At 43.3% G+C, this 12,516-nt stretch overlaps 1 protein-coding gene across 3 annotated transcripts in view; it reads right to left on the reverse strand.

The window, feature by feature from the left end:
* LRRK1 (leucine rich repeat kinase 1) overlaps window positions 1-12,516 on the reverse strand; it is an 86,478-nt gene that overhangs the window by 30,507 nt on the left and 43,455 nt on the right. For all 3 annotated transcript variants that reach the window (XM_075207664.1, XM_075207663.1, XM_075207665.1), the window contains 7 exons: window positions 11,994-12,106; window positions 11,697-11,911; window positions 8,191-8,355; window positions 7,873-8,045; window positions 7,311-7,431; window positions 6,807-6,966; window positions 6,413-6,689 (listed from right to left, as the gene is read on the reverse strand). In XM_075207664.1, coding sequence (XP_075063765.1) covers window positions 6,413-6,689; window positions 6,807-6,966; window positions 7,311-7,431; window positions 7,873-8,045; window positions 8,191-8,355; window positions 11,697-11,911; window positions 11,994-12,106 — 1,224 coding nt within the window. The remainder of the gene's footprint in view (window positions 1-6,412; window positions 6,690-6,806; window positions 6,967-7,310; window positions 7,432-7,872; window positions 8,046-8,190; window positions 8,356-11,696; window positions 11,912-11,993; window positions 12,107-12,516) is intronic.

The following is a 12,516-nucleotide window of genomic DNA, read 5'->3' on the forward strand; positions in this document are numbered from 1 at the left end:
TTTCCTGTTGTGTCTGGAGGCCATGAGATCTACATCCGGAAGACCCCACCTCTGAACTAGAGACTGGAATACTTCCGGGTGGAGGGACCACTCCCCTGGCATCATCGCATTGCGACTGAGGTAATCTGCCTCCCAATTTTTTATTCTTGGAATGAGCACCGCCGATATTGCTGGATTGTACTGTTCTGCCCAAAGGAATATCTGAGCTGCAACGCGCATTGCAGCTGCACTCCTGGTTCCTCCCTGTCTGTTGACATATGCCACAGCCGTGGCATTGTCGGACTGAACTCTGACAGGGTGGCCCTGAAGGAGAGTCTGGGCCCCCCGAAGAGCTAAAAGAACTGCCTTCAACTCCAACGTGTTGTTTGATAGGGCTAATTTCTGTGTTGACCAGAGCCCCTGGAGCCTGAGGTGCAGGACTACCGCTCCCCAACCTCTCAGGCTGGCGTCTGTTGTGGCTATGATCCATGACCATGGAGCAATGGACCTGCCCACTGCCATGTGATCCTGAATAATCCACCACTGGAGCGATTCTCTCGCCCTTGGAGACAGTGAGATCCTCTGGAGATCCAAGCGTAGGTGGGATCCTGACCATTTCGTCAACAGATCCCACTGAAAACATCGAGAATGAGCTCGACCGAAGGGAATGGTCTCGAAGGAGGCCACCATCTTTCCCAGCAGCCGCATGCACAAGTGTATTGAGGGGCTGGGAGAATACAAGACCTGAGTTTTTATACTCCGAATAGAACCCATCTTCTCGGCAGGCAGGAACACCTTTTGCTGGCTGGTGTCCATGATGAGCCCTAGGAAAACCATGCGTTGACACGGAACCATCTGGGATTTCTTTAAGTTTATCAGCCATCCATGGCCCTCGAGAACCGCCAAGGTGAGGGATAAGTGCTGACGTAAGCAATCCTCTGAGGAGGATTTATGAGCAGATCGTCCAAATAAGGCACGACCTGAACTCCTTGTAAGTGAAGACATGCTGCCATCACTGACACGATCTTCGAGAAAACCCTCGGCGCTGTGGAGAGGCCGAAGGGGAGGGCCCAAAACTGATAGTGGGAGGACCCCACTGTGAATCTTAGGAGAGACTGATGGTCGCTCCAAATGGGAATGTGGAGGTATGCGTCTTTTATGTGTATGGACGCCATAAACTGATCCTTCTCCAAGCCGTTTATCACCGACCTCAGGGATTCCATCCGAAATCTGTCTACCCGTAAGTGCACATTGAGGCTCTTTAGGTTTAAGATGGGTCGAAAAGAGCCGTCCGGCTTTTTGACCAGAAACAGATTTGAATAAAACCCCTGTCCCTTCTGGTAGTCTGGAACCCTGCAGATTACTCTTTGCGAAAGAAGAGAGGCGACACAATCCTGTATTGCCTGTCTTCTTGTTGGATCTCTGGGTAGCGGGGTTATGAAGAAACAATGTGGTACCGGGTCCAGCAGGTCTATCATGTACCCCCTTGATATAATGCCCCTGAAACAAAGACAGACGTCCCCCCACTGGCGCCTCCTCCTGCAGAATAGAGTGGTCGTCAGGACGCAGGCTTCTCCTGGGTCTTGGAGGCCTGGCGCCTAGCTGCAAACGAGGATCTTCCCCTGACAGAGGAGCCTCGGGCATTTGGATGTCTACCTCTAAAGGACTGTCCTCTAGGCAAGAAGGTCCCTCTAAAGGGCTGACGAAAGGAGCTGACTCGAGGGTTCCGGCTCCTGTTAGAGAATACCGGCAAGGAAGTGCTTTTGCCCCCTGTTGCCTGCGAGATCACAGTATCCAATTCCGGGCCGAACAAACCTGCTGCTGAAAAGGGAATGGTTTCAACTGACCTTTTTGATTCCGCATCTCCTTCCCAGGATTTCAGCCATAACGTCCTTCTTGCTGAAACAGATGCAGCCTGAATAGAGGAGGACACAGACGCTGAGTTCTGGGCCAGCTCATAAAGGTACCCCGATGCCTCTTTCAAATGCAAAACCAGGGGAAGTAAATCAGAGTCCTGTAAGGCCTCTGCCAGTTGGTCTGCCCATGCTTCCATGGCTCTAGCAACCCAAGTTGAAGCAAATGTGGGTCTAAAAGAAGAACCCGCAGCCACAAATATAGATTTCAGCTGGGATTCCACTCTGCGATCATTGGCATCCTGCAGAGTTGCCGAACCTGGGGCTGGTAGTAAAGTGTGTTTGGCCAAACGGGCTACTGGAATATCCACTTTGGGAATACTCTCCCAGCGAGCCACATCTTTCTCCTGCAACGAATACAGGGAAGAGAACCTTCTGGGAACAGAGAATCTTTTCTCAGGCTGTTTCCAGGCTCCCTCTGCAATATCTTTAAGTTCTACAGAAGGGGGAAAACAGATAGGCTTCCTTTTGGCCTTCTTAAAGAGACTTTTGTCTCTAGGAGTGGGATCCTCCGGTTCTGGGAGGTCCAATGCTTGTCTTACCGCTCAAACCAAATCAATAAATTGGCTTTTAGTGTTTTCTTCCTGCTCAGAATTAATTTCCCCCTCCTCTTCTGAAAACCCCTCAGAGTCTGAAAGGACCATAAGGGTATTAGCGGATCTAGGCCGCTTCCTTTTAGCAGGCGGGATGTTTGGGGATTCAAGTAACTGGTTTAGTTTATCCAAACAATTTATAAATGCTGCGGACCATGGCGGTTTTGTGGGAACAGGGGCCTGGTCCGTAAGTAATGAGGAAGGTCCTGTTATAGACGTTCCAATAGAATCTGAGGTAGCGGGGAGGGCCAAAGGTGTACTAGCATTATTAGCCACCGAGGCTGCCACATTAGATAGTAATTGATTGGATTGTAAAACCATCTGTGCTAAAGAGGAAATATAACCCCTACTAGCCCCTCTGTACACAGCAAATACAGTAAAAGTGTGTTTAAATAAGATCAGATACTTAGCCCATAGGCCAAACAGGGGAGAAGTCCAACAGCAGTATCCTGGTGCCTGCTCCCTCTAATCTGTGTTTTTTTCCCGGGCTTCTCCTTGGTGCTAGAAGTCTGGGCAAGTCCACTTCTCTCTGGAGGGCAGGGGAGCTCCATGTCTTAGCTCCCCCCCCCCCTCTGTTACTGCTGTTTCATACAGCTTTCTTGCCGGATGCTGTTCCGTTTTTTTCTATTAAAAGGAAAAAAACCATATGTGGCAGAGTTGTGGAGACCTCAAAAATTTTGGTCTCCGCAGCGGTTACCCCGATGCCCCCTCCTATGTATGAGGGGGGATCTTGGTATGGCCCCCTTCCTCGCTCCTCCATGGATCCAAAATGTCCGCAGGCATGTATATTCTCCGATAACCGGTGCTCTATGCCTGCAGTGGCAGCGCCGGTTATCGGGGAGGCTCCAGGAGTGACATCGGTCCGGTGAGACCACTTGTCACTCACTATTCAGGCACCCATTCTTTCTCCCTGTCAGTGAGAGCCTCAGGCTCTCATCTGACAAGGTAGTGCCTGCGCTGCTGTACTGGGAGTGTGTTCTCTATAATAGAACACACTCCCAATGTCTGCCACCTGTAAAAAAAAAAAAGTTGAAATAAATAAAATAAAATAAAATAAAATAAAATAAAAGCAGAAGCTAAAACACTGCCCAACTCAATGGGCACCTAAAAAAAAAACTGAGGAGGAAGAGGCGGGGGGATTGTAGAGGGGAGGGGTCTGTCAGCAGTGCTAAAGTTTAACTAGCTAGGTGCCAACTCCCCATGCTCCCCTCCACAACCCATGGTAAGCAGTGTCCCCCAGACTGGATGAAAGGGAAAGTGGAGATGTTGCCTATAGCAACCAATCAGATTCTAGCCATTATTTTGTAGAATGCACTAAATAAATGAAAGCTAGAATCTGATTGGTTGCTATAGGCAACATCTCCACTTTTTCAAACCCGCAGTTTAGTAAATCTAGCCCTTAATCTGCTAACTATGTTCTGGCCTTTTAACAATGCCCAAGCCATTTCAACTAGTTCTTACAGGTACCGCCACCCAGTGAAGTAAATTCACGCACAGCAATAGCATCTTGCTATTACCATCTGCATAATAAATCCAGTTCTATGTAAATATGTTAAACAGAACATTGCCCAGAGGCCAACACTAACACAGAAAATACTTAAACACAAATAAAACTCTAAATACCAGGAAGATGAGCGTTTAGCCTACAGAGGTTGGAAAGCTACAGACCGCCTGTTGCTGAACTACATCCTAACATTATCTGGCAGGCACTGGAGATCGTATACCATTACATCCGAAAAATAAATCATCAGCACCAGGAATATGGTATACCATTATCTGACTTGTGTCTTCCCATTATTTATATGAATGTTTATCACCATAGGGGGCGCTACTACTGACAAACTTAAGTCACGCCCACAAATACACACAGAAGAAAAATGGCTATCCCATCGTAGTGCACAGATCGATACAAAAATATTACAATTCATCGTTCTTTATTTAATTCTAGCAAAATAAAGCAATTATGAAAATGTGTTTATGGAGAAAATGTGAATATAAATATCTATTATAATGGCCAGATATCAACTGTTATGTATTCTTTAATATATCTGCGGTTGCTATAGGTGTATGGTGATTTACACTTTACAGTTTCAAAATAACCATATAATTCTAACAATTCACTGGTTATTCTTTATACTTATTTTACATCCAGACAGTCTAATAAAAAAATCACATTATTTTGTGACATATTTGTCACTTTCATCATTTCACCTTTAATATGAATTATTTGATTATATCTATAGATTCCCCAAAAGAGGGGGACTTTTCCCTTTAGTTTTACCTCTGGTATTAAATTTGATCACTATTTCACTGAAGTATAAAAGATAATTTAGATGGTAGATTGCAGTCAAATGTATCTTTCTGGTTGGAATACAACATGAATTTCAATGCTCCTCTACCTGTTATTTCTCCCTGTAATTCAGCAATAAGCGTTACTTCTTACATAGATACTGTACAGTCTCCTCACTCTTCTGTGATTCATTGATCAGCACACTATTAGGTCCTTAGGAATCACTTTATAGCGTCTCATTAGAGCACCTGGCCGCTCTTATATAATAATTCCCTTCTGATCATACTTTCTCTTTATTGCTCCAGTTCCCCATGATCCTTCACTTCTGCCATTTATTCCTATGATTAATTAGCGAATATTGAAATCTACCTCCAACGTTACTCATATACCATTGTACTAACTTACTGCGTCCTCCCCAAAATAATATGCTTCACAGCATTCAGCTACAGCTCCTAAATGTATCTACCCAATTTGTTTTCCTCCTCTTCATTAATGATTTACAACAATAGCAGATTAGATCATAAAGTCATTGCAGCAACCTGCCTTTCGCCGTCATGCCTGATCGCGGCTAAAAAAAGTTCTGTGGGAGACCAGTGTTTAAAAAGGAAAGATAACCAATCAGTAAGCATGACATGTAATACAGAATGAACCAATCGTATGGTGATGGGTTATTCCCAATATCTCCCTACTATCATCTCAGAGAACTCATCCAGGGCCAGTGTGTACTTTGTCAGTAGATATATCAAATCAGGGCTTTAGATCGCAATCTCCTAATCATTCATCAGTACTTGACTGGCATATATTTCAGTAGTAAACGGTACATAAATCATGTTGACTTGACCTCAGATAGGATGTTAAATATATTCATTAATACTTACTCCATTATGCCCTCTGTTTTATATTGCATACATGTTCTTAATCAATACACAATTTCCTTCTGTTAAAATCATGTAAAGCAAAGGCATAAAAAAATACTTTTCTTTCTCCTCTGTGTATTTTTGGAGCCCCAGAAAAGAGGTTAACTTAGGCTAATTTATATATTAGCACAGAATACCCAGCTAAAATAAGCCATTCAAACAATGAATATAATCTTTTGTCAATGATCTTTCTGAAGTCTGTGAAAACATGCACGTGGGAGAACAGTCTCAAGATTTATAATCATGTTGCGTTAAAGAGCCTCTTCTCACATATCTGCACTGAATTACAAAACCAATAGACCTACAATTCAAGTTTCAGGAACTAATCAGAACTTAAAAGATATGCAAGTTGTGAATGCAGAGGGAGATACTGATTTTTTTTTTTATCTACGAAACAGACTCTCTGTCCATAACCCCATTTATGAGGTTCCTGCCGCAGCTTCTCTCCAGCCTCAAATGACTGACACCAGAGAACAATAGCTTGCATTCAGTTGCTTAGCATTAGTAAGCACAATATGGATTATCTGTCAATGTACGGGTAACTTTTTATAGATCTGTGAATGTCAGTAGCAGCTTCTTTATGTTTTAGGAGCAACTGTACTGTAACGGCTTATTTAGGTATAATATATCCTGCCATGTGGTCAGTACAGAGGTCCTTACCAGATAATTTAATCCTAAAAAGGTAAAAGCGAGAAGAGTAAACTTTTCATGTTTATTAACCTGTTGTTGGCCACAGGAAGAGCAATCTCAAACTTTGCCAGGAATTGAAAGTACTGCTCCTCAGTCTGCTTGGTGAAGCCAGTGCCAACCAGCAGCATCCGGAGGTCCTCCGCCTTGATGACCCCATTTCTGGCCACAGATTTGGAGCTCTTAATGTTGATGATTCTCTCCAGACATTCAGACAGCCAGACAGGATCCAAGAAGTAGAGGTTCCTCAATCCATGGCTGGTGTCTGGGAAGTGGAGTAACGTACCCGTCTCTATAAGAAATCCAATCGCTATAAGAAAGACACACAACAAAACATGAGGCAGGGAAACGCAGAACAGACAGGGCAATTAAGACTCGGATTAGAATACCACCAGTGGTACATCTTACTATACCTAGCTTATCGTACCTGCTTGCATGTCCTCATAGTCTCCAATATCATTTTCGGAACTCTGTTCTGCGATCTGCTCTATCTGCTCATCAGTGAGATACTGGACCTCATCTTCCTGGGCTCGTCTCTGCTGCTCTTTTAACACCGCCTCCTGAAAGTTGAGGTGACTTCTGGGGATCTGGATAAAGAAGGTAAATGTGTTTATTTCAAGGTTCAATACAGAGTAGTCATTGCAGGAGCAGAATCATTCATACATTACATAGAATTATAAAAGGTTACTTTCTGAACCCCAGAATTTTCCTGGCCAAACTTTGAACTACTTTTAATGACTAGAAAAGGCCAATGCTCTGTGGAGGGTCTCACCTAGATCCACACTCACAATAGTTCACACTGCTATACAGCCGTCTCCAGACACTAATTTATAAGCTCCATGGCTGACCAGATCAGAATGAAAAGTACATGGAATGACAACGGTGGCGCAATATTAACAGTCATGAGTATTAATCATAAGAGCTTCCTTACCAGCCTCCCCACCAGTTTCTGGGACCCGATTGTGCTTCCCACGTCTTTCATATTGCATGCAGCATAGAATATCAGCTGTCGTAAACCTTCCAGACCATCCAACGTTTTGCATGAGAGTTCACTGTGAAGGGAGACGCATCAGTATGAGCATTCCACACTTATCAGGATCAGAAAGTAACAGCCATTGAAGTTAATTCAGTGATGCCCACAGTGATGCCCACATTGACAAACAGTGAGGTCTAGCTGTAATGTCCTATTAATAAATAAGGACTCTACTTGTGTGTATGTACTGGAGCTTAGATAACAGACACCAGAAATAACTTTATATAGATCTGCAGGGTCAACTAGGAACAACTTGAATATTTCATGAATATTTTTCTCAGCTGTCCAACATTTAACTTACATTCTCTGTCTCTGAGAATCCATTAAAACAGTGAGGTCAATATTAATTGGTCACATGAGCTGAAAAGCATAGATTAAAATGACCAATATTGTATTTTACATCATTGGCAGGATCGAGCTCAGGCTACAGAAGACAGAGAAGATATCGTGTAATACTCACTGCAAGTGTTTGATAGTAATATCTGGGAACCCTGTGGCTCTAGACCCAGATGGAGAACGGCAAAGAGCCAATACATAGGCACGAAGGGTGGCGATTCTCTCCAAGCGGAACTTGGTTTCTATGAAGTCCAGATGCGTCCCCACGACTAAAACCACAGCGTTTGGTGCTTTAGCCTGGAAAACAAAGATGGCTATACCGTCAATCTCTTTAGCATTCCACTAGAACAATAATAGAAGAGAAAGGCAACCAAGGGCAACACACCAATATGCAGAGTACTGCTATGTCCCTGACCTCTACAACAGAATAACATCTTCTTACCTCAATGTTTAGGAGCCAGAATTGGAGATTAGAAACGGCCTCCTCCCCCAGAGCCAAGTTCCACACCACTACGTACAAGGCCTTGTCCGTAAAAAAGCACTGGTTCACTGCCGACATTGTAGCGGAACCTCCCATGTCCCACACATGAAACTGCACAGAATCAACCTACTTAAACAACACAGGAGATGAAAGAGGGTAAAGAGCAATCAGTGCACCGATTACTAAAGGTAAGACACCCAATATTTTCCATACATAGTGGAATTAAAAAGAGTTGGAAGACACAGTCCAAGGCGAATATATTTATTACACTGCTAATTTGAAAAAGTGGAGATGTTGCCTATAGCAACAAATCAGATTCTAGCTGTCATTTTGTAGAATGTAGTAAATTATCTTCAGACTATAAGCTGGGGAACAGGGCCTCTTGTATCTGTCAAGGTTCCCAGTTTACAAGTTTGTCTAATCACTGTAATGCTGGCCACAAATGGTACTATTCTGAATCGCACATAAGTGACCCAGTTGGACAAGAGACAGTCACTTGGCACCGGCTCTCATCTGTTATTACTGGGTCTTGTTTAGCATGGTCCGAAGATGACTAGAGCCAATCCGTTACTTGTCAACTGCGGTCAACTGCCGACCACATTCATCAGCACACTCGATAATAATCCAATCAAAATCATCGTCGGCATGATGGGGGTCATTTTTGTACCATACAAGCTACCATGCTGGGCCAAATGCAAGTAGTAAGGAAAAGTGAAGTATATAGTATATATATATATATATATATATATATATATATATATATATATATATATATATATATATATATATATATATATATATATATCTCTCTTGTTTTAAGAGACAGACAAATTGTTCTGCCAAGGAAGGGTTAAGTAAAGCTCTCTAGATCTACACACACTTACCCTGTACACAAATAGAAACTACTCTCCTCCAAGAGAGGAGACAACTTCATGTTTGCAGTTAATTAGCTAATTCCCTGCAATATCCAGGCAGGAAATTGGAATAAATCGTTTATGCTCTATCCCGTCCGCTAGAACAATCCTGTGACTACAAGCTGCCTGCCTATAAGTTTTAGGGTTATGCCGGTGAGGGCTGATAAACAGCAGAGATTTGGATGTGGGCCCAGCCTTAAGGTCACACCGCACAGAAACTTCTTTCTTAGCTTAAACTCATGTCTTGGAGGTGAGCACAGCAGGTAACACATTAATGATCAGTTTGCATACTAGTGGAAAAACAGTTTATCAAGAGAGAGAATGTATCATGTAGAAACACAGAGCGATGACAGATGAGAAAGTCTTGGCCCACCTAAGAGATCCTTTACAAGCCTCCTGGAAAACTTCATCTGACATCTATTGTATTATATATTGTTGTATTATATTATATCTATATGTCAAATCTTAACTAACACATTTTACTTTCTACTTTACATTATTTGCTGTATCAGCATTTAGCCGAACACCTGTGCCAGAAAGAAAACTGTAAAAAGGTTTGATATCTCCCAGCGGGGTAGCTTTACAGCTAACACCATCATGCCCTTGAAACCCAGCTGTGACCATTATATTTTGCATGGCTCAAGGCTAATCATTTCTTCCCCTTCACTGTGACCACAGAAGCACCAGCAAAGAGTGTTTAGCGGTTATAGGAGGCTTTGTAAACCAGGAGCACAATGCACTGTGCGATGACCTAGAGCATGAGATGCGTAGACTGAAGACAAGGGAGAACAACCATCAGATGAACAGGCAGAACATAGCGGGTCAACAATGGAGACTGGCAGTCAGGAGACATTGGGAAAGGTATAAGGGGTGACAGATTTTTAAAGTGCCCCCAGAAAGGCAGGCAGAGGAGGCAATGTTTCTGTGGGCAAGGTAGATGTGACATTTGTGTATGTGTTAGGTGTTTTTAAGAGTTAAAAAAGTTCAATGGTTACCCAGCCCAGGCTTTGCACTGGGCCCCAGGATTCTTTTGCTATGCAACTGGTACTGTCTACAGCAGTGATGGCTAACCTGTGACACTCCATCTGTTGTGAAACTACAAGCCCCAGCATGCTTTTGCCAGCTATCAGCTAGTTATCTACTGGCAAAGCATGCTGGGGCTTGTAGTTTCATAACACCTGGAGTGTCACAGGTTAGCCATTACTGGTCTACAGAATGTAGTTTTCTTGGAAATGTGACCCCCCCACAGAGAGCTGTCTGGCTCTGACAAAATGGTGGTAACCATAGACTCCAACGAAATGGTGCCACTTCCAGCACTATAATCATCTCTCCCAGCAGTTTAGGATGCTGGGGGAGGGGCGGAAAGGAAGTAACCCAAGCAGCCCACTGGTGCCAATCAGAAGAGGAGAGCACATAAATAGAGGTTGCCTGACAAAATAGGGGCGGCAGCCATCTTGGTAGAGTGTGGAGAAGCTGCAGGAGGGGAGTTGTGAGCCAGAAGTGTTGGAGCAGAGCAGACAGGTTAGTCAGTGTCCAGCCAGTGAGGAGGGCTGGAGAGACTGATCCCTCTGAGGGTAATGGCAGTGTACATGCTGTGGGGAATATTATACAAGGAACCTGTGACTGTGAACCCCCGTTTTGAGCCCTGTACAGAACTACTTCTGTGGGAATATAAAGCTAGCCCCTATCCAGAAGGGGGTGATGGGGGTCTCGTGGTCAGAGAGGAGGAAGTTTGGTTGCAGTGCATTGCTGCTGCAGCCTGCCCAGAGTCCTTCCTCCACAGTGACAGATGAGTGGAATCATTCATTTAAACACCTGCACTCATGCTGCAAGAGACGGGTGGTGTAATTTCTGTTTACTCTTAAGCGGGGCCGAATCAGATTAATTTAAACTGCACCAGACACATTGATGTGTTAAGAAGAACTGCTGCTATTACGGATATTCTTTGCTCAGGTTGATTCTGTGAATGTGGGTATATGATAGCATTTACATTCATTCTGCTCAAGTTACTATTAGCAGAGAGTATTTCTATCCCAGTGTTTAACGGCCGACCTGCTATTACCATTCCTATATATATTTATAATAATAATAATAATAATAATATATTTATCCGACAGGTTGTTTTGTCTTTGAGTCTCTTTCTATCGTCAATGTAAAGTTTACTTAATTCTATTGTGCTATTTGATCTACAAGAATGTGAATAAGTCCTGACAGACAGGTTTAGCTTGGGCGTGTTTCTATTCCAATGTGGTAAGCCTGTAGCTATAAACATTCTGTTTGAATGACATGTTTCTCAGAGGAGATTTAGAGGTGCAGCTAAATTGTGTTATTGCAGATTAAATTGTCTGTTACCTACATCCCTACAGAGAGCAGCAAGAAGACTTTTGATTAAAATATCAAATACTATTCGCCAAACAGAAAAATCTGTCAAAGAATAGTCACAAAAGCTTTTCACTAAAGCGTAAATACTGACGGCTTTGAGATTACCATTTACCACAAGGAAACACCTGTAATTAAAGAGACAGATTTGACCTATATCCCAGTAATGGTCACCTTTGCCTTGGTCCCCAAAGGTTTCTGCAGCTCCCATCGGGTAGTTCTGATGGTGTTCTGTCCTTGCATCTGCTGGGTCGCTTTTCCTGTCTGCAGGACCTCAAACAGGGTTGATTTCCCTTGACGTGGGGGTCCCACAATGATCATCTTTACAATCCGACAGCGCTCTGCTCTCCTCAGCTGGGCACGTAGGTAAGCCAGTATGGTCACTGGTCCTAGACAAGTGACAGGATTAACCGGTAAATATTTTAAACCATGTTCCTATTGATTTTTATTTACATGTGTTTAACCACTGACCCTCCTTCCTGATCTCTGCAGGCAGATTTGTGATGTTCAGGTCTTCAAGGTCCAGCTGCCATAGAGACGCAAGCTGGCCAAGCTCTGGAGGAAGTTCCTTTATACCTGGATTACTAGATGAATAACAAGGAGAGAGACACATATTGGGGGGACATACTCCAACATATTGTGCAACCTTCCACAGTGCTGTAACCCAAAGGGAACCCAGTCACTTGCTTTTCTTAGCCTAGCTTCTATTAGAATGATCATAGCCGATTGTTGGTTGCTACGGGTTACTACATTATGCAGATTGGAACCTACAGTAGTAAATGGTCTCCATAAATTTCCTTTCGTCATGGCCCAGTGTTCCCAGGAATTTCCTTACTGAAATATAGTAATATAAATGTATGTGTCTCATACAAAACACATGTAGTGTGATACAACTGTAAGTATAATATTCTAGCTATGGTTTCTTTTACAAGCTTGCATCTAAGGCCTACATATATTAAAACATCTGTCTGTTAAAAGAACAGCTGTGAAGTGT

The sequence above is a fragment of the Mixophyes fleayi genome, chromosome 4, assembly GCF_038048845.1.
Source record: "Mixophyes fleayi isolate aMixFle1 chromosome 4, aMixFle1.hap1, whole genome shotgun sequence".
Taxonomy (NCBI): Eukaryota; Metazoa; Chordata; class Amphibia; order Anura; family Limnodynastidae; genus Mixophyes; species Mixophyes fleayi.